Source organism: Pyrgilauda ruficollis, unplaced genomic scaffold (genome assembly GCF_017590135.1).
Source record: "Pyrgilauda ruficollis isolate IOZ18807 unplaced genomic scaffold, ASM1759013v1 scaffold9, whole genome shotgun sequence".
Lineage (NCBI taxonomy): Eukaryota > Metazoa > Chordata > Aves > Passeriformes > Passeridae > Pyrgilauda > Pyrgilauda ruficollis.
This window is the reverse complement of record NW_024531043.1, coordinates 1,066,357-1,087,979: the sequence shown is the minus strand read 5'-3', so window position 1 is coordinate 1,087,979 and position 21,623 is coordinate 1,066,357. Positions and strand designations below refer to the sequence as shown.

General features: G+C 56.5%; 1 protein-coding gene across 4 annotated transcripts in view; it reads left to right on the top strand.

The window, feature by feature from the left end:
- The window catches only part of OSBP2 (oxysterol binding protein 2), a 91,868-nt gene that overhangs the window by 55,483 nt on the left and 14,762 nt on the right, over positions 1–21,623 (top strand). For all 4 annotated transcript variants that reach the window (XM_041489130.1, XM_041489128.1, XM_041489127.1 and 1 more), the window contains 2 exons: positions 6,787–7,037; positions 20,903–21,101. In XM_041489130.1, the coding sequence (XP_041345064.1) occupies positions 6,787–7,037; positions 20,903–21,101 (450 nt within the window). The remainder of the gene's footprint in view (positions 1–6,786; positions 7,038–20,902; positions 21,102–21,623) is intronic.

The following is a 21,623-nucleotide window of genomic DNA, read 5'->3' as shown; positions in this document are numbered from 1 at the left end:
TGGGAGCTGTGTGTGACAGTGCCTCCTGTGGGATCCCCGTCCCTGGGATCCCCATGGACTGCACTGCAAAGTCCCAGTATGTCCCCAGAGCATGGGGACGTGCTGGTGTTGTGCCTCCAGCCAGCAGCTTTCCCACCAGCATGTTTGCCATTTGCAGGCAATGGCAAACATTTATCTAAGGGAAGATTTCAGGATGGAAAAAGGGGTGGAAACGGAGCTCTCCTTGGTGGCTCTGCTGGGATTCTGCTCCAGGCACTGAGGTTTGTGTTCTCTGGGTTGAGAAACAAGCCCAAGGAGGCTTATGGCTGATGGCTGCCGATCCATTTTCCATAGATTAAATTGCATCACAGCTCCAAAAATAATCTCCCCAGTTTACGGTGAGGCTGCCTGTTCCTATAGCAACACTGCGTGCCGTGCCCTATAAACCAAACCCTGCCCGAGCCGCTCCTGAGTCCAAACAGAGCGTCAGGGGCTCGGCCTGGGGAGCACTTGGATTTGGGGCTGGAGGTGTAAAATACCAGCCTGGAATGCTCCTGGAGAGGGGATTTGTGAGAAGCTGCTGTGCTTTGTGTCCCTGGGATTTGAGCCCGGGCTTGCAGATGTTCCCCGAGCGCATGGTGAGGAGAGCGGGAAGCAGCAGCTGCATTTGTGGAGTCTTCCTGGAGCGAGGGGGGAAGGAGGAGGAAAAGGAAGAGGAGGAGGAGGAGGAGGAGGGTGTTATGTGGGTTACTGCAGTGCCTGGGGCCAGCCCTGCTGTGCCACACTTGTGTCGTGGCACGGGGAGAGGGTTGGGCCAGAGCTGGGTGGCGATGGCTGCTCACTCTGCTCAGCCCAAATCCACTGCTCTGGCCCAGGGTCCTGGAGGTGTTGGCACCAGGCCCTGCACAAGGCCAGGGCAAAGCTTGGCTGCAGGACGGAGGGGGGATGAATTCAAACCATGAATAGCCTCTCTGTGCCACTGGCGAGCACAGGGAAATCTCCAGAGCACACTGGGAATGCAGGAATCCTTAGGAGGATGCCGTGGAGGCTGGGCTGTCTCATCCACAGCACAGGAGCCAGAGGAACCTGGCAATTTGTTGTCAAATTTTTCCTGCCAGCCTTTCATGTTTGTTTTCTTGAGGAGCTTTTGTTCCCTGGGGAAGAGCGACAGGAGTTCCTGCTGAATGTCTGCCTTTCATGGCGAGTGTGAGGAGGAGCAGGGTTAGCTGGGGTGAAGCTCCTGAGCTGGGGATGTGCTGCTTCCCGAGGGGATCCAGGGCCACCTGCATCCCAGCATGGGACTGCAGCCCCCTGCCACCCCCGGGGGGTTTGCTGCTCTAGGGAGGATCTTTGTTCCATGGAGAGCAGACGGCAGAGCTTGAGCACTAGGAGGAGTGAGGGTCGGGTGGGAGCACCGCTGTCATCCTACATGGAAGGAGGGGATCCATCACTGAGCCCTTCCCTGTGCAGGGACAGGGTGTGCTGGGGGCTGGAAACCAGGGATTGAAGCACTCTGTGTGTCCTTGGAGGAGCTCCCTGTGGGGAGGAGCAGGGAGCCCTCCTGGCTCCTGCAGGGCCTCCAGGACTTTTGCTGCTCCTGGACACGGTCCCTGATCCACTTGGGCCCTGCCCAGCTGAGGGATGTTGGTCTGAGGTTTAATGGGATTTAGGAGCTGCTGGGAGCTGAGGATCCAAAAGGACCAAACTGGAGAAAGGAGTGAGGGCAGCATCCAGAGACAAGGAGCACAGAGCACTGGTGTAGAACCCCAGAATCATTAAGGTTGGAAAAGTTATCTGAGATCATTGAGTCAAATCATTCCCCAGCACTGCCAAGGCCACCACTGCCCCATGTCCCCAAGTGCCACATCCACATGGCTGTTAAATCCCTCCAGGAATGGAGACTCCACCACTGCCCTGGGCAGCTATGCCAGGGCTGGACAGTAATTAGAAATATTCCCAATATCCACCCTGCCCCTCCCCTGGCCCAGCCTGAGGCCATTCCCTCTCCTCCTGTCCCTGTTCCCTGGAGCACAGCCCGACCCCCCCGGCTGTCCCCTCCTGTCAGGAGCTGTGCAGAGCCACAAGGTCCCCCCTGAGGCTCCTTTTCTCCAGGCTGAGCCCCTTTCCAGCTCCCTCAGCCTCTCCTGGGCTCCAGACCCTTCCCAGCTCCATTCCCTTCCCTGGACACTCTGGGGATGGATGCTCCAGCCCCTGAGCATCCTCCACCTCAGCCAGTCCTCACTTCCCCTGTTTTGGTTCCTGCTCATTCCCTGCATGTTTGGAATCCCCTTCAAAGCCATCACTAAAACTCCTGGGCTGTGCTGGAAAATGTTTCAGTTGGATTCTCCTGGGTGTCCCTCACCATCACCCTGTGGAAGTCATGTTTCCCCTCTCCCACTCTTCCCTCTCCTAGATCCTCCCAGGTATTGAGGAATCTGTGTTTTTGCAGCTTCCAGAAGGTTCTGTGACCCTCAGTGGGTGCTGTTAGGATCCCCCCATGTGGGTTGAAGTCCCAGTGCTGTGATCTCGCTGGGCCTATTGCACTTTGGCTTCTGCAAATCCCTGTGGTCTGTCCTCAAGTGAGGAGCCCTGGATTGACTCTCTCTGTGGGTATTTCCTGACCTTCAGGGTGTTTTCCCAGCCTTAGCAAAGCCAAATAATTTTTTTCCCTGTCTGAGCTGAATGCAAAAGCTGGAATAAGGGCAGGATCCCCAAAGCTGTGGTGTTTGGCTGGGCTCCAAGCAGAGACCTCCAGGCAGAGGCTCGCTGCTCTTCCACCTTTCTGGCTGAGTGAATCCTTCATTGTCAGCAAGAGGGTAAATATTGCTGCAGCTCTCTCCTCCAGCCCTTCGTGATAGTCTCCACTGTAACTCCAGGAGTTGGTGTGTCATGTGCAAAGGCTGGTCAGAGGTTGGGCATGCTGGTCTTGGAGGTCTTTTCCAGCCTAAATGATCCTGTGATTTAAAGCAGCTTTGCTGAGAATAGCCCTGATGGGGGAACGAGGTGTCACAGCATTCCTGTGGCAGTTTGTCCTGCTGGTACAGCTGGGGGGATGCTGGAGAGCTGCTGGGGAGGCTGGAGAGCTGCTGGGGATGGCCTGGTGGGAGCAGGGCTCCTCCACTGGGATCTGGGGCTGCTGCTCCAAAGCTGGTGCAGGTCTGAGTGGCTGCTGCTTGCTGCAGGAAACAGAAGGATTCATGTTTCTGTGGATTTGGGATTTGGTCAGCTGTCCTGGGAGCTCCCAGGAGAAAGATGGAAGTACCTTCAGAGCCAGTGTCAGGGCTCCACCTCGGGAATGGCAGTGGGGAGGTTTGGGTGCTCTGTGTGATCATTCCTGCTTTCAGCTACTCTGATTTATTTGACTGTAGCTGTGACATTGGATTTCCTTCTTCCCATGCTTTGATTTGAGATAATTGCAACAAATTATGTCACTTGAGATATATATATATATATATATATATATATGTAAAATTATATAATTAATTATATATATTATTAATTGGTTCCTACTCTAGTGCAAGGTGTCCCTGCCCATGTGAAGAAGATGGAAGGAGGTGAGCTTCAAGGTCCCAACCCAAACCATTCCATGATTCTATGATTGCAGTTGCCTAGGCAGGAGGAGGAAGGTGGTATCCTGCTGCCCACCCTGCCATCATTCCAGCATCCCACAGCAGCAGTTTTGGGATAGCAGGAGCTTGTGAGGGATGTTCAGCTCAGCCAGTTCAGCTGGAATGAGCAGCATCACTGGGCTGAGCCAGGTTCCTTCCCTCTTTTCCTGGGCTTTGAGGCATTTATATAATTCTGCACAGTGATGAAAAATTGGGCCACGCTGTGTTCCTGCCTCAAGCTGAGCACTCGGGCAGGGACTGTTCCCACAGCCTTGGTCAATGGGTAGGAAATAATGTCCTGGCAAATGCAGAGCCCGTCCCTCTCCCTGCTCTGCCATCCCTGTGCTGGCACTGCCCAGGCTCCCCAGGGAATGGGCACGGCCCCGAGGCTGCCAGAGCTCCAGGAGCCTTTGGCCAGCGCTGCCAGGGATGGATAGGGTGGGGTTGTTGGGGGTCTGGGCGATCCTTGTGGGTCCTTCCCAACTCAGGGCATTCTGTGATTCTGTGAAAAATCCCCAGGCTGTGATCTGGGATTGCACCTGGGCAAGGTGATCCAGGCTTTGCTCTGGAAATCCCAGAGCACTGACAGCCCACGGGGCCAGGGCTTTGGGGCAGCATTTTGTGTAAGGCAGGATGAGGGGAAAATTAAAGGGAGGGATTTGGGGCTTAAATGCTGCCTGGAGATAGGCAGAGAGGTGCTTTCTCTTGTTTGCACAATTTTTGCAGCACTTGTAAGCAGATAAAATTGTCTTTGTGAATTATTTTTGATATTTTTTCTAAAAAGAAAATCGGGAAATTTTTATTGTCCCCTGGAGTCCTTCAGAGGTGGGTTTTGCCATGTTCAGCCTTGGCAGCGACAGCTGAGCCAGTGGGGTTGGCTTCTGCTCTTGGGAGCTTTATAAAACATGGGACTTTATTATAAATTGGCTATTAAAACCCAGCCTCGTTAGTGATCAGATCTCAGAGGTGTGGAGAAGAGGTTCTGCCTTCTGGAGTGCAGGCACAGCCTGCACAGGCTGCTGGCATGCTGTGGGAAGAGCACGGTTTCTCACCTGGAGAGAGAGGAGGCCAGAGAGTGCCCTGGAGAGCCCCAGGGACACAGCTCAGAGCAGCAGGAGCAGCCTGGTGTCCCTCTCCCAGTGAGTGTCCAGGGTTTGGAATGCTCTGTCCTTGGAAGCACCAGCTCAGGACAGGTGCAGTGACAATGTCCAAGCCCAGGGAATGTGCCCACCCTGCTGGAGACCCTTTGTGTGCCCCAGCGTGGAAGGCACCTTGGGAATACTTGAAACTTTTGTATCAGAAAATGGACTTTGAGGAGGTTTTCATTATTTTCTCTACTGGTAGAAAAGTGGCTTCGGTTTTCTTGCCAGATCTGTTGGAGTTGGCCTGTGGTGGAGCCTGTGCCATCGCTGTGGTGCCTCTGTGCACCCTCCTGGCATGGAGTCCTTGGAATCCTGCCTGTTCCTGTTCCCCTTCCCCTTCCCCTTGTTCTGGAGGCTTCCCTGATTCTGGGTGTGTTTTTGAACCTCTGGTCCTGTCCCCTGTCCAGCTTGTCTGTGGGAGCTGCCCAGCTCCCAGCCCTCAGCTGGCAGCTCACCTTCCTTGGGAAGCTCTCAGCTGCTTTCCCCTGGGTGTCTGATTGTCCTTTATGGCCTTTTCCTCTCCTGGCTCCAGCAGCTGCTGTCCTGTTTGTCAGCTGGGTTGCAGAGGGACCAGGTGGTGACACTGGGAGATACTGTCCTGGTGCTTCATGGAGCCACCTGGGGTTTGCTCCGTGCCCTGTTTCCCTTGGATTTTCTCCCATTGTCCTTGGGCAGTGAGGTTGGTCCTGCTGTGGAGGATCAGCACTGTGCCTGAGCTGTGCCTCCTGTCCCATCACATCCACTCCAGGGAGGTTCACCACGAGCCCTGGTGTGACCCTGTGCTGTGCTCTGCTCCTGCTGCCACTCCGAGCTGATGTTCCTGTCACATTTATCCAGATCCTTGCCTTTGGATCACAGTCATCAAAGGGTGCTCATCCTCTGCTTTCCTTACTGTGGATTCAGTCTGAGCAGTGCCTGAGCACCTCTCCCAGTCCCCACAGCATTTGCAGAGCTCCTATCAATGAGCCAGGAATAGCAGCCAAACACCCACCTGCCAGGGAATCACGGGTTTCCTTCTTTCCTCACAGCACTGAGAGGGAATTGCTGCTCCCTTGCTACACCAGAGCCGTCCCTGAGCTCCTTGCCTGGATTGTTTGGAGAAAGTTCTCACTCCTCAAATCCCCTGGATTGTTTGGAGAATGTTCTCACTCCCCCAATTCCCCCAGACCTGGCAGAGCAGCTGCAGCCAGGTTTTGCTGGTGCCCATCTCTCTGAAATCCAGAAATGGAAGATTGAGAGAGGGGAGATACACGAGCAGCTCCCTGCTCTGCTGGCCTCACTGGATTTTGGGAGCACCTGGGAAACCCTTGGCTAAACTTCGGGGCATAAGGATGAGGCACAGCCCCTGCCCAGGACCTGCTTCTCTCTCTTTGTGTTTGCTTTGGGTGCTGCTGCCTCTTGGGGCTGATCACCTCCTTCCTGAGGGAACAGTGGGGTGATCAGAAATGCTGTGTTACCCTTATTGAGTGGATTTGGGTTAGTTTCCTGCTTTTAAGTATTCTGGAGTTGGAGGAGTTTTTGCTGAAGCTGAGGTGCTGATCGTGGAGTTTTCTGCCCTCTGAAGACATGGTGGTATTTTTGGGTGAAGTGTCACTTTCCTTGGTGTCTCTGTGACCTTTCCCTCAGGTGACACAGTTCACTCTGCCCCGAGCAGGGCTGACAGAGCCCCCAGTGCAGGGTGGATCGGCCCCGGTGAGCCTGGGAAGGGCAGGTTTGGTGTGTGGCACCCCCTGTGCCCCCCACCACCCAGCCCTGAACCAGATCTCGGTTCCTGCGGCTGCTCAGGGCTCTGGGTGCTACTCCCACCACGCTGTGCTACGGGGGGGCCGTGCTGGCCATGACCCCCAGCCCGGTGCTGGCAGGAGGCGGGAGGTCCCTTTTCCCTTGTCCCTGGTCCCTGGTCCCTTTTCCCTTGTCCCTTGTCCCTTGTCCCTGGTCCTGGTCCCTGGTCCCTTGTCCCTGGTCCCTGGTCCCTGGTCCCTGCCCGCAGCACTGCCAGGCTCAGCGGCCGGGGGGTAACCATGGAAACGCTGTTCTCTCCATCCCTCCCTGTGCAGATGACTCGGGTGACGAGGAGCCCGCCTCGCAGTCAGACAAGAGCGAGCTGCACGGCCCCCTGAAGACCTTGTCGAGTAAGCTGGAGGACCTGAGCACCTGCAACGAGCTGATCGCCAAGCACGGCGCGGCCCTGCAGCGCTCGCTCAGCGAGCTGGAGAACCTGCGCCTGCCGGCCGACAGCGGCGAGAAGATCAAGGCGGTGAACGAGCGTGCCACGCTCTTCCGCATCACCTCCAATGCTATGATCAACGTGAGTGCTGCTTCTCTGCCCCTCCTCCTCTTCCTCCTCCTCCTCTTCCTCCTCCATCCTCCTGCCCTCCCTGTTTGCTCCCGTGCCTTGGCTCGTGTTACCGCGGGGCTCAGCACGGCCGGAGCTCGGTGCTGTGGTGAGGGCATGGGAAGTTGGGAAGATGCAGCTGGGAAGAGGGCATGGATATGGACCCCACTGAGACACAGGTACGCTACATCCTTACAGCCTGCTCCATGTAATCGGTCATTTCTGTAAAGCTGGGAGATGTGGATGTTGGCAATGCTGAGGGGCTTTCTCCTGCTCCGTGGGTGCAATCCTGCCTGGCACAGCCCTTAGAGCCCGCTGCCCACTGCAGCTTGAGACCCACATCCCACATCCCTCACATCCTCATTGCTTCCATGAGGCTGCTGGAGTTCCACACGGCTGTGGGATTTAGCCCCCTCGGGGTCTCTGTGGGATTTAGCCCCCTCGGGGTCTCTGTGGGATTTAGCCCCCTCGGGGTCTCTGTGGGATTTAACCCCCTCGGGGTCTCGTGCTGGCTCTGCTCTCCCGGCCGGGTTGTCGGAGGTCAGGAAGCAGTGCCGGCACCACCCCGGCTCCTGCCTTGTGCAGCCTCACGGTGCTTTCAGTGGTTTTTGGAGACAGGTCGTGTTTGGAGTGTGGCTCTGCCTCCATGGCAGTGAGACAGCCCTTCCTGGGGAGCCTGGTTTTCCCCGGGGAGCTGTGAGAGAGAGCAAAACTGAATAAAATATTTAAATAAAATTAAAAAAAAAACAATCCCAATGCTTCATCAGGCTGGAATAATGTATGAAGGCAGAGCTCAGGGAATTGTGAATGGAGCAGTGCTGTCGCTGTGCTGTCCCAGCCCTGAGCAGAAAGAGGCTGGGTGGTGTTTGATGTGGGCTTTAAAAATAACAATAATTCCCAGCAGGAGCTGGAGGGTACTCAGAGCGCCATGGTCTCAGCATCCTCCCCGTTCCCACTCCTAGGATTCTGTAGCCATGGGGGAAAGGGCTTCTTGAGTCTCTCTTTTGTGTTTCAGAGCAGTTTGGGGATGCTTGTGCAGCACTTTCCCCATGGAGAGTTTGTCCAAGTTTTGGGAATGGGGTTGTCAGCGTGGTGGGAGGTGCCAGCAGACTCTTGGTACTGCCCAGGTTTGCTGTCAGGAGGCAGAACAGCAATGGGGTGTGGGCAGGAAACTGTCAGAGAGAGGATTCTCCAGCAGCCTTTGGGAAGGGATGAGCAGAGCTGTATTTGCTGTGTCCAGCCCAGAGAGGAGGAGGAGGAAGAGGAGGAGGAGGTTGTGGTGTTTGCAGCGTGATAAAAGCTTGAGCAAGGCTGTCTGGAGTGTGGGAAATTCCACAAAAACCACTGTGCTGGGATAAAACAGCAGGAACGTGGCTTGTCCAAAAACCCAAGCAGGTAAGAGGGGCTTGGGGGGTGGCAGGGCACATTCTCACAGCATCCCTTGGTACTTCAGCTTTGGATGGGCATCCTGAGGAGATGCCTGAGGGACAGGCTGTGCCCTGGAAGGGGCAGGGCTGGAAGGAGCAGGGTGGGAGCAGCGGGGCAGCTCCGGGAGGAGGTTGTGGCTCTCCCAGAGCCCTGCTGAGCCGGTTGTTTTGGGAGGAGGTGACAGAGCTGTGGGCAGGAGGACACTTTGAGGGGCTGGCTTGGAAAGGCAGGAGAGGGACAAGCAGTGAAGGGGGGACCAGCAGGGAGGGGACCAGCCTGACCCTCCGTCACAGGGACTGGTGGCTCCCAGCCACAGTGTCACCTTTCCCAGCATGGATCCTTTTCTGTGCCTTGATTTCTCCTTTTAGATGGGCTGATGCCTTCTGGAGCTGCCAGGAGCCTCTTGTGGGGGCATGGGGGGAGCTCTGTGCAGTGTGAAGGTCCCAAAATCTTCTGTATAGAACATGAAACATGGCTCTGGGGAAGCACGGGGAGCTTCCTGGTAAAAATACACTGTGCTCATCCCACCTCCATCCCCGAGCACATATCCCAAGGCAGCGCAGGGTGCTTTTGCCAGGCCAGGAGCTCCCTGCAGTGCCGTTGCCTGCCAGGCTTTTCCTGGAGAGATCCTAGCCAGCGTCACTGGGCTAGGGCTGGCACGTGGATGCTCTGTGTCCAGAGCAGCAGCACCAAACCTCATGGATCTGCTCTGTGGAAGTGGATGTGGATTTGTGAGCTGTGGCTGTGAGCAGAAAGGGTGGGTGCCCCTGGGGAGAAGGGATGGGTGCTCTGGGGAGGGGTGGATGCTCCAGGGAAGGAGGGATGAGTGCTTCAGGGAAGGGAGGAGTGCTAGGGGAAGAAAGGATGGGTGCTCCAGTGAAGGAATGGGTGCTTCTGGGAAGGAATAGGTTCTCCTGGGAAGAAGGGATGGGTGCTCTGGGGAAGGGATGGATCCTTCAGGGAAGGAATGGGTGCCCCAGTGAAGGAATGTGTGCTCCAGGGAAGGGAAAGGTGCTCCTGGGAAGAAGGGCTGGCAGCTCTGGGGCCGGCGCGTGCGGTTCCTGTGCAGCTGCCTCTGATCCGATTATGTAAATGGCCCCGGAGCCGCGGGGAGCGCAGCAAGCACAGGAAACAAATAAATAGAGATGGAAATGCAAGAGCTTTGCTGAGAAGGTGACCTTCCCTCTGTGCTCTGGGTGCTGCCACAGCCAGCACCGGGTGCTCCTCTCCGGAGGCTGGGAGCATCACCTGGGCAGGCGGTGTTGGCAGTGATGGGGAAAGGTTTGGGCAGAGGCAGAGTGGGATGTGCTGGGCTGTTGTGTTACAGGTGAGGATTTCAGACGTGCTGGATTTCAGACTGGCTGTTGCAGGGTTTAAACTGAAGCCCAGAGCTCTGTGAGCCTCCTGTTGGCTCTGCTCCCTGTTGGAATCTCACCAGGCAGAGTCCCGGCTCACCAGGATGCAGGAGCCCAGTGTCAGCAGGGCTGGGCAGCAGACACAGAGAGCCAAGGCACAATCTGCCACGGGGGAGGAGTGGGAGGTGTGTGAAAATAAGAAGCAACAAATTACCGGGATGAGAGGCCCAGAGGATCCGGAGCAGTGCGCTGAGTTGTGTGGACTCATCCAAGAGTGGGGAAAGCTCCATCTCATCGTTCAGCAGAGACAGCAGGCAGGAGGGATGTGTGGATGTGCTGAGGAAGCCAGTTGGGGCGTCAGGAAGAGCTCCCAGGGCTGTGGGTGGTGATGGAAATAGGTTTTTAATGGGAATGGGGATGCTACGGCGGAGCTTTGTGCTTCCTCAAGGAACGGGAGTGTGGGGAACAGCAGGGCTTGGGCTTGCCTGTGTCATTCGTGGTTAGTTTGTGTTTTCCCTTGAGGTTTTGGAGGAGCAGGGGTGCACAAAGGCTCTGCTAGGCCAGTGCAGCTCAGACAAAGAAGGGTGAGAGGAGCAGGGCTGTGGTGCTGGGTGGGAGATGCTGCTCCATCAGGATTTGGTGAGAATGGACCGCCTGGAGCAGGTAGTCCCAGGAGCAAAGGACTCACCTGCCCTTGAGAGTCACTGCTGGCCACCCCAGCCTGTCCTGCAGGGATGCCAGCACCTTTGAGGCAGACTCATTTCCCACCCATCTTTTCCTTTCCCATGGGAATGAACCTGCCAGGAGCAGCAGCACCTGAGACATCAGCACAGAGCACCCTCCATCCTTCAGGCCTGCCAGGAGGGCTTCCAAGAGTGTGAAACATGGAGCTGGAGCCAGAGTAAGGTGGACAACAGCCTGTGCTGCTTCTCCTCCAGGAAAGGGCCCCCAGGCTGTCAGTTTAAGTCCCTCCAGGACACCCAGCAGCATCCCAGAGGCTGCATCCTCCAGTCCCAGCAGGATTTCTCCCTGTGGATCCCTTCAGGGCTGTGCTTTGGCTCAGCAGCACTTTTGGGGTGGCCCTGTGTTGTGTGCCAGTTGCTTAAGTAACCTCTTGCCTCTCCCTGTGGCCACACTGGGCTTGTGGAGACTCTGAGTGGCATCTGCCTGGTGGAGTTGGTTTATCTGGAGCCCTTTGGGTGCCTGTGCTGGAATGAGCTGCCTGGGCACAAGATGTGCTTCCCCAGAGTTGCTCCTCTGCCTCCAGCTTCCCTGTGGAGTACTGAGACCCCTCTGCTCCATGGGAATGCTGCTGTGATTGATCCATACTCCCCACACTGTTTCCATGTTAACTCAGAGGATGCTGAGCACCTGCTCTGAGCAGCCTCAGGTTGCCCAGCACAGCCTCCAGCCCAGTGTGTGACTTCTTGCTTTATCCAGTGGCAGATGATGGATACACCCTGTAAGTGTGTCTGTGTCTGCTTGGAAAACTGCTCAAAGCTGGGAGGCTGAGAGTCCCTGGGATCACCTCCTTGGAGTGACCGTGGGGCCGGGTGATGCTGTTGGTCCATACCTTGGGCATCTTCCTATGCTGAACTGCTTCCTGGTGTGGATGGACATATGGTCTGTCCCTTGGGGTCCCCAAGCCCATCATGGCACAGGCAGGATGATGGACCTGACATCCTCCATCTGGGCAGCAGGGAGGGACCAGCAGCCTGCTGGGCTGCTCCCAGTTCACCCCAGTACAGCCAGTGGGCTGGAGAAGCTCTCCCTGTGCATTCAGGGGTTAATTCCAGCACTGCAGTCAGAAAATTCCATCTTTAACCCCTGGATTTGCTTCTTCAGGGCAGGGATTCCCTCTGTGACCCCAGGAAGCTGCTCTGCTGCCCAAAACCCCAGCCAGACCCCACAGGGGTCCCCGTGTCCATGGCAGGAGTGATGGCGCAGGAGCTCTCGCTGGCATGTGGCACCGGCTGTGTTAATTATCCGTGCTGCGCTAACGACGCGCACTAATCAGCGCCTCGCAAACCATGTCACCGACCCAGAAAAGCCCCAGCAGTGGGATTAAATCCCTAACCCAGCCCTAATCCCCCACGGATGAGAGGGCTGCAGCAGGGGCTCCGGGTGCCCTGCATGTTCCTGCTGTGGAGGTGCGGCGCTGACCAGGAAATGACTGGTGGGTGCTTTGCTCTTACGGGGGGAGGGTGACAGTGGCACCCTGGGGTCTGTCTCTGCCTCAGTGGGGCTGGGGGAGTGGAAACAGGGAGATGTGGAGATGTGGAAATGGGGAGCCTGGCCCCTGCTCTTGGAGCTGCTCTGCCTTTCCTGGAGCATCCCGTGATGCTTTGAAATGTAGAGGTGCAAGGGTATCTCCGATCAGATCTGTTCAGACAGGCAGTGCCTTCCTCCCACTCCCTCCTCATCATCATTCCCTGGGTGCTTCCAGCTGGATTTTATCAGGCATGTGGGTACTCAGCCCTTGTGCGTGGCCGTGGGGCCTCCCTGCTGCTCGGGGCTTTCAGTGGGTGCTCCTGCTCACCCTGCTGTGGGGATTTGCACCTTTCTTCCCCCTCTTCTCTCTTCCTCCTTCTGTTCATCTCACCCCCAGGAGATTTCAGTCTGTCCTGGGGCTTCCCTCAGAACCTTGTGCAAGAAGAGGGAGGATGAATCTGTCCCCAGCACCTGAGGGTGCCTCTTGCAGCTCTTCCCTCCTGGATGTTTTTGGCTGAGAGGGATGACTTTTCCACTGAGGAGGGCTGGGAGCGTTTGTGCCATGCTGCTGGGTCAGCAGGGCTGTGTTGGTGGGCCCAGCACAGCCCTGCACCGTCAGCAGTGCCTGGGCTTGAGCAGCAGCTCTGCTGGGCTGGGAGCCAGCCCCGCCAGGCATCACCTCTGCCATTTACCTGTGCCCAGGGATCCTCCTGGGATCCTCATCCCTGCCTGGAGGCTGGGGCAGGATGGGCCCTGGGGAGGGCAAATGTCAAAGCATTGCTGGGTGAATCTCTTTGGGGTCACAAGGGTTGTGTTTGCCTCTTCCTTGGGCTACTGCCCCAAGATGCTTCACTCCAGCTCCTTCCTCCAGGGTGTGTCGAAGGAAAAGGCACTGGAATGGTCTCTCTGCTCTCCTGTGGTTTTACCAGGAAGAAGTTACAGCACTGGGAGATGAGGGGGTTGTGGGGGGCTGCTGCTGCTCCTGTAGCCCCTCTCATACCATGGGGTGGTTTGCACGAGGCTGAATGTGAGGGACAATCCCAGGCAGCTTCCTGCAGATCCCGGGGTCGGAGCTGCCCGTGGGCAGTGCCAGCTGCTCCTGCCGCCGAGCGCTTGGACAGATGCTCCTCCAGCCTGGGATCTGCTCCATCAGGGGATGAGGAAAGCAGCCAGCCAGAGCCTCAGGAAATCTGTCATCCTGGGAGCTGTCGGCAGGACAGAGCTCTCTGGGCACACCAGCACTGGGATCGGGGCTCCAGGGGCCTGGAAGGGGAGATTGGCTCTGCTGTGCAGCCCCTGGGAGGGTCCCTCACTGCTGGGGCGGGTGTGGGGGCTTGGGCAAGGGAAGGACAACAAGGAGTGTGCAGCAGCCACCTGGAGGCACCTCCCTGCAGGAAAAGAGCCAGTGCTGGGAGCTTCCCAGGAGGGGATTTTTGGCACAAGTGGCAGTGGAGAGGCCCCACTGCTGTGCAGGCCAGGTGAGGGCACCAGGACAAGCCTGAGGCTTTTCATGGCTGGAGGAGAGCAGGGAAGTTCTGCAGGGGTACAGTTCTGGGGTGGCCACTCTGCAGCAAGAGGTCCCAGGACAGTCTCAACTCCCAGAATATATTCTGTACTGGTCCCAGCATGCCCTTGGCACCCTCTGGCATGGCCAGTGGAGGCTGCTGGGTGCTGCTCAGTGAGCTTTGGCGTGGAAGGGTCGGTACCCTGGCGTATCCAGCAAATTTCTTCATTGTTTTCCCACCAGAAACCAGACTCAGATCCTTCCTGTGGCGCAGCTCCAGGCTGGCACTGCCTTGGTCTGTAACCTGCGGGCAGTGTTCCCTTTCCCAGAACCACACTGACCACGTTCTCCTCTCCTGCCACGTGCCACTGATTTGGGATCGGTCCCTGATTCCTCCTCCACGGAAGCTCGTGGGGTTGGGATTAGAGCCTCTTAGCACAGCCAGCCATGGATTTACCACTGTTTCCCCACTAATCCCCTCGTCATTGCATGGACTGGATTCCACGGCGCTGACGGTGCTGCTGCAGGCGGGGTCTGGATGCTGTGCCAGCCCCGGTGCTTCGGCATGGGCTTTGGGATGAGCTTAGCTCTGGGGAACCCCTGGGCAGGGTGGATCTGATTGGAGCACTGGTGTGTCCATGGCCTTTAAACAGGTGGCCCAAAATAACATGGTAAGGTGGGAAAATTCCCAGATTCACAACCAGGAGACAAGATCTGACCGCACCACAGTGTGGAGATCTCCATCTTGGACATACCTCTCCCAGACTTCTCAGTCTTAGACTTCTCTATCTTGGACATCTGTATCATGGACATCTCTGGCTCCCAGGGGATCCATGAACCCCAGAGGGAAGCAGGCACTGCTGGGGCATGAGGTGCCACATGGAATGGGACCATTGGGGATTTTGGGAGCACCGTTCAAGCACTGGGGGTCTGGCTGAGCTGCTGACAGTGCCAGCAAGGGGTGGGCTGGAGCTTGCTCCAGTGTCTTCCCACTTCCTGGGGAAGGATCTTTCCCATGTCTGTGCTTTATTATAGCACCTATTTCCTCTGGATGCAGAGGGATAATTTTCCATGTTGAACTCACAGGGTTTTATGCAATGTCACCTTGGTTTCTCAGGGTGTCATAGCGTGCTGAGGCTCAGCCCAGCTCTCCCCACCAGCCCTGCCCCAGGTAGGAGCAGTTCCTGATGTTTCCACATCCAGCTTCAGCACACTGACTGAGGGTCACTCCAGGGATTTGGGAAGATTTGCTGTTATTTAAGCAGGCTGGGTTGATGTGGTGCTGAGCAGCACCTGGCCCTGGGCCCTGGCACAGCTGTGGGTGCCATGGCTGTCGAGCAGATGACCACACTCCAGACCATGTCTCGCTGCCATCTGACTCTGTGGGATGATTGGGGATTCAGGTTGGCTCTGTAATTATATGTCCCTTTTGCATGCTGCTCGGAGTGTTTTTTTGGGAGAGGAAGGACAGATTAACCCTCTCTGTGTTAATCTGCAGTGGCAGATTGTGACTCTGTATCTCACCACTGTGAACCCAGATGGCTTCAGCCCCATCCCTGGAAATGTTCAAGGTTGGACAGGGCTTGGAGCAGCCTAGTGGGATGTCCCCTTGCCCATGGAAGGGGTGGAAGGAGATGAGCTCCCAGGTCCCTTCCCAGGCAGCCTGTGATGCTGTGATTCTCTGGTTTGTGCTGTGCCTTGCTGTGTGCAGAGCCAAACAGTCGCCCTTCCCTCGGGGGGCTGTTGTGCAGCACGAAGCAGCCAGCTGTGTCCCAGGGTTTTGATGACTCCAGGAAGGAAGGGAGCACTTATCTGCCAGGCACTCGAATGGCAGAGCACTGTCCCCGCTGAGTGCAGTGACGGCTTCTGCTCTGTAATTCACCCAAGAAAAAGAGATGATTGAAAGCATCTGGCACTTGCCTCCTCTCCCGTCACTCCTGGGACATGAAGTGGTCCTTGTCCCATGCTTGAGGAGCAGGAGGTGTTGGTCCCACAACAGCAGGCACTTCCCTGCTGGATTTTTCCTGCCCGAAGGTTGGATTTGTGTGGCTGATGCTCTGGGATGCTGGGACAGGTGGGATTGCAGGTGTGAGCCCATTCCCTCACCATCCAGCAGCGTTGTGCTGGAGACAGGGAATGCTCAGCTGTGCTGGGGCTGCCCCAGGGGCTGTCACCCTGCGGTGACCCCAGGCAGAAATAGTTCTGGGAGGGTGGGCAGGCCTGGCACAGGGTGCCCAGAGCAGCTGTGGCTGCCCCTGGATCCCTGGAAGAGTCCAGGGTCGGGTTGGACACTGGGGCTTGGAGCAGCCTGGGACAGTGGAAGGTGTCCCTGCCCATGGCAGGGGGATGAGACAAAATGAGCTTTAAAGTCCCTTCCAGCCAAGCCATTCCATGATTCTATGAAGTCTGGCAGGCCTTGCTGTGATCATTTACCCTTTCAAGCTAATTAACCTTATCTCTTTGTTCCTTCCATCCGATTTTGACTGTTTGCCCCACTGAGGAAGCAGAGATCCCCCAGGGTGTGTGACACCACCACCTTGGCTGGACTTGGGTGACCTCGGGTGATTCTTTTCCACTGCATGAATAATCCTGGGGCTGCTAACGACGTTCCCATTAGCCAGCAACAAGCTGTGAAATCGGGATATTTGCCGTGACAAATGTGTGAAAGGTGCTAAATGTGCCCTTGGCCGCGGCAGCTGTTGGGCGCAGGGAGGGACCGAAGAGCTGATGGCACCAAGTGTTGCCTCCTGCTCCCCGGCAGGATCTCGATGGCACTTTGCCTATTCCTCCAGGAATTTGCAGGAGCCTCGGTGGTATTCTTCCATTTCTTTTGGCCACCTTGGCTGTGCCTCCCTCTCTTGGCTGGGATTTACAGTTCCATCAGCCAGTGCTGGATTAGGACCTGCCACAACTTTTTCCCGACATGGAGAGGAGGAGAAACCACCTCTGTCCCTCCTGCCACATGGTTGCAGGTAACACTGGGGGTCTCTGAGATCAGGGACTGCACATGGATGGAGCTTGCTTTTATCTCTGGTCACTGGTGACCTGTCAGCCTGGCTGCTGCTCTCCAGCCCCGTCTGTGCTGTGGTGATGCTGAGGCAGAACAGACTTCAGAACTTTAGGATCTGATCCAGCTCTGGCCCTGGGGCAAAATCCAGGTCATGTTCTGTCACCTCCTGTACCTGCTGCCCCTCTGCGAGTGGGAGGTGGCAGTTTGGATGCTGTGAAGAATAAACCCAGTCTCCTGATGGGGTGAGAAGCATGTGGGGACGGGCACAGCGAGAGATCTGTACATGGTATCACTTCTCCCCTAGTGCGGTAAGGAAAATCTCTGGGAAAGGAGGGCATTCCTACCTGGAAAAACAGCACAAGGCTCCTCAGTCTGGACTCTAAGCCTAACATCTTTATTTAGATATAATGAGAGTTAAGTTGCTTAAAAAGAGAAGTGTGGATCCTGGGAGAGCTTTGAGAAGGTTGGGGCCTCCCAAGGCTGCACCTTCATGGCCTCGACTCCTCATTCCTACATCTCACTGGGGAATCACTTTTCCTGCACTTTCATCCTTCAGCCTGGGCTCTGTGCACTCCTTTGGGTGCATTCCTCAAGGAGCTCTTCCTGCTGTCCTGTGTCCCTGTGCCAGCCTCGTGTGGATTTGTGGCTGAGTCTTGCTTACAGCCCCAAGCAAGTTCAGCTGGAACTAAATTTAGCCACCTCTCCATGAGAATTTTATAAGCTGGATTGTGAGGTGTTGCTCCTGCTCAGTGGCTGGGATTGTTTTTACCTTGGGAATACCAAGGCAGGGAATTAATGCTGGGAATGAGTGATGAGCTGGGATATTTGTGTCTGAGCTCCTCATCCCAGTGCCCTGCAGCCCTTGTTCTATACAGGGATGAGTTTTGGTTCAGGACTGAGCTCAGTTGACAGAGACTGTGAAAAAATATCCCCTGATGCCTGTTTGGTGCTGCTTCCACCTTCAGTGAGCATCCCTGTGGAACTTGGCACTGTCTGGCTGTAGGGGTTGTAAACCCAAATTAATCATTTTAGTTTGCTTGGCTGCTAGTGGCAGCAGTGGGGGCTGAGTTTGGCAGATCCCTCTTGCAGGATATTCTCCCCTCTCCACCCCTGGCAACACTTCTCTCCCAAGGATCAAACATGATCCTTGTTTGGCTTGATCCAGATCCTTTGATCCAGGTTTGGATCAAGCTGTTGTCTGAATTACAGAGGAAGAGGCTGCAGAGAGGGGCCCCTACAGTCTTTCAAGGCATAATCCCTGTATGTATCCCAGCTCCTAAATCCACATGGACAGCATTGTGGGATGCAGCATGGACCGTGCATTGTCCTGACCTGCTCCATGGAAGCTCCACAGCCCGTGGTGGGATCTGTGGCCTCGTGAGGACCATCCTGCTCATCTTCCCAAAACCTCCCCACGCTCTGCAACACTGACAACCATTCTCCATCACTTGGATGTTTTATATGGCTGTAAATGAAGCTCAGTGGTGCAGGTTTCCCTTTGGGATACAGCATGGAGTCCTCCTTGAAGCTTTGGGATGGGAGATTCTGAGGTGTTACCTGCTGTTTTTCATTAGGATGTTGATCCCATCAGCTGCTGGAGCAAGTTCTCCTCCCAGCTCCCAGCCCTGCCTCCCTGTGGCTCCTCCATAATTACCTCCTTTCCCCCTAATTCCCTGTTCCAGCCGTGGTTAATTGTAGTAGGATAATTACAGGTGATCTCGTTTTAAAGCGCTCAGCCCCTGAGCCTGGAGCAGCCGACAGTTCCCACCCTCAGTGCCAAACTGGGCATTTCTGTGCCTGCTGCCTGTGGAGCTGGACCTTTGGAGCAGATAATGAGCTTTGCTGGGATGGGAAGGTCATGGCCATATCCCATTACTTGCCCTGGTTTCATCCTCTTAGCCCAGTGCATCCGTGGGACACACAGGGCCAGCGGCCGGCCCGGGATGGTGTCACTGGGCAGGGCCAGGGCAGGTTCCCCGTGGGCTTTGGGCCTTTCTGGTGGCTCCCAGAAGGATTTTGGGGTGGGGGGGAGCTGAGTTGTTTGCAGACGAGGAGGTGAAAATATCGCCCAGAGAATGTGGGGTCTGGTCTGGCCTCTGAGAGCATCAGCCATTCCCCAGCACTGCCAAGGCTACCTCTGCCCCTGTCCCCAAGTGCCACATCCACATGGCTGTTAAATCCCTCCAGGAATGGGGATCCACCACTGCCCTGGGCAGCTGTGCCAGTACCTGACCACCCTTTCAGTGATTAGAAATATTCCCAGTATCCAGTTGATCCTCCCCTGGCCCAGCCTGAGGCCGTTCCCTCTGCTCCTGTCCCTGTTCCCTGGAGCACAGCCCGACCCCCCCGGCTGTCCCCTCCTGTCAGGAGCTGTGCAGAGCCACAAGGTCCCCCCTGAGGCTCCTTTTCTCCAGGCTGAGCTCCTTTCCAGCTCCCTCAGCCTCTCCTGGGGCTCCAGCCCTTTCCCAGCTCCATTCCCTGCCCTGGACACGCTGGAGTCCCTCCAGGTCTCTTGTCAGGAGGGTCCCAGTTTTGAATACATGTGAGACGGAAGCACAGCCAGGAATTGGGGGGACAGGACCCTGAGCCCTCCCTGCCTTCAAAGGGAAAGAGTCAAAGGGGTGAAGAAGGGGGCACATGTAGGGTCTGGTCCCTCCATGTTCCAGGTGTATGTCAAGCAAAACCTTAAAGGAAAATCTTCTTTCCCTGGATAAGTCCTAAATCCTGCTCCTATCCAAGGGAAAGGTTTGATGAATAACTGATGAATTGGAGCTTTTCTTGGACAAATCCTGGTAAAATCAGAGCAAGTCATGGAAGCAGAAGCCCTGAATCTTCTGATTGACCAGGAGTTACCTCGATCCTCAGGTGCCACCTGCAGCCCAAATGCTGAGCAACCAAGAGCTGGATGAATCATCTGTGGAATCCAAATAGCTGGAACAGAAAATAAGCAAGTCCTGGGAATGTTGGAAATCTGTCAGACATCCAAAACTCTCTGGATGTCTTTGAATAGGTTTGAGTTTTTCAGCTAGCATTTATCCATTGGACTTCCTTGGTATGACAAGTAGTTGCACAAGTACAGTTAATTTCCCTTCACACTGCCAGCTCCTGGAGAATTTCCATAAAAATCCTGTTTCTCTACTTTGAAACATAAGAAGTTCAGTGTGTTGCATCTGGCAGGGATTTGGGGCGGGAGGAGCAGCCCTGTCTCCGTGCTCAGCTGCACGTGGCGCTGATGGCAAAGGAAGCAGCGAGGCCACGGGAACTCAGGGTTTCATCCAGGATGGAAAATAACCTAAAAATAGAGCTGTGAGGGCCGGGTGTCCTGTGAGGCCATTGTCTGGGATGAGGCCGTGTGGGACAGCCGGCAGTGTCCCCGTGTCCCAGCCCTGGGCGGATGTCCTGCTCCCAGAAGGCTCCTGCTGGGAGTGCGGCGCAGCTGGTGCTGGGTGATGCCAGTCCTGGGGCGCTTTGGTGCCAAGGGGTTCTCCTGCCAGCTGGGATTGTGGTGTCCCAGCTGTCCCCTGCCTGGTGGCACAGGATTGGGGTGCTGTGTGTGCTGCAAGGCTTTGCTTGGAGCACTCCCTGAGCCCTGCTGCCCTGTGTGTCTGTGGGGTCCCCATGGCTGGGGGGTCCCCCAGGCTCGTTGGGGAGGGGAATGGGGGTTCTGGCCATGGTGGATTTGTTCTAGGGGCCAGGCCAGGCCCTGTGCTGTGTCTGTGCTGTGCAGCTCCGGGGAGGAGCTGGGCATCCTTCGTCTCTGTCTCCCTGGAGCACAGGGATTGCTGGCTCCTGACTTGAGTAGCCCAGAGCAGCGGTGGCTGCCTCTGGATACCTGGAAGTGTCCAAAGCTAGGCTGGACAGGGCTTGGAGCAACCTGGGCTAGTGGAAGGTGTCCCTGCCATGGAACTGGATGATCTTTAAGTCCCTTCCAGCCCAAACCATTCCATGATTCTGTGGTGCTCTCTTGTCTATGGCTGTCACCCCAGGGACCACTGTCCCATCCAGCTTCTCCTTGTTTCCAGAATTTGGGCATGAAGGTGCCACTCCAGACCTCTGGGCTTGGCTGAGGGCTGTGAGAGCTGCTGAGGACCACGGTGGGCTCAGGGATGGGGACAAGGACAGGCTGTGGGCAGGCTTGGTGGCCAGCTGCCCGTGTTGCAGCCACCTCCTTGGGGGTGGTGGGAGCTGAGCTGTGGCTGTGGATTGAGCACAGCTCTGGCAGTTGGTAAAACCGTGCTCTCGGAGAGGAGCAGGAGGGGGTGTCGGGGAGCCGGCCCGGGGTCCCCGTGTGCCGTGACACCCCCGGCTGAGCTGTCCCTTCCTGCCGCAGGCCTGCCGCGATTTCCTGGACTTAGCCGAGAGCCACAGCCGGAAATGGCAGCGGCTGCTGCAGCATGAGCGGGAGCAGCGGATCCGGCTGGAGGAGACCATCGAGCAGCTAGCCAAGCAGCACAACAGCTTGGAGCGCGCCTGCCGCGGGGCGCCCGGCCTGGCCGCCGGCACCGCCAGCAGCTCCAGCACCGCCAAGGGTGAGCGCCGGCCCGGGGCTGCTCGGGCTCCTGGGGGGACAGGGCTGCGCGGGGATCCCAGGATGGGACAGGGCTGTTAGGGGATCCCAGGATGGGACAGGGCTGCTCGGGGATCCTGGGATGGGACAGGGCTGTTCAGGGACCCCTGGGATGGGACAGGGCTGCTCGGGGATCCTGGGATGGGACAGGGCTGTTAGGGGATCCTGGGATGGCACAGGGCTGCTCGGGGACCCCTGGGATGGATCAGGGCATTCTGCCTGGCTGCTCCCAGCCAGCTGCCAGCAATGGGAAGGGTGCCCAAGGCAATTCCCTGTATCCCCAAGGTATTTTTCTAAATGGTTCCCATTACGCCATAATTATTCCTAATTGTCCTTGCTCAGGGACTTGGATGTCCCCAAGATTCAGATGCAGAGAGGGCTGTGCCCCCGGCTCACTCATGCTATTCCAGGCTGTTTTGGGAGCTTTAACCCTTACTGGTGGGCACATCTCCGCGTGCTGGAGGGCAGCCATGGCACTGGGAAA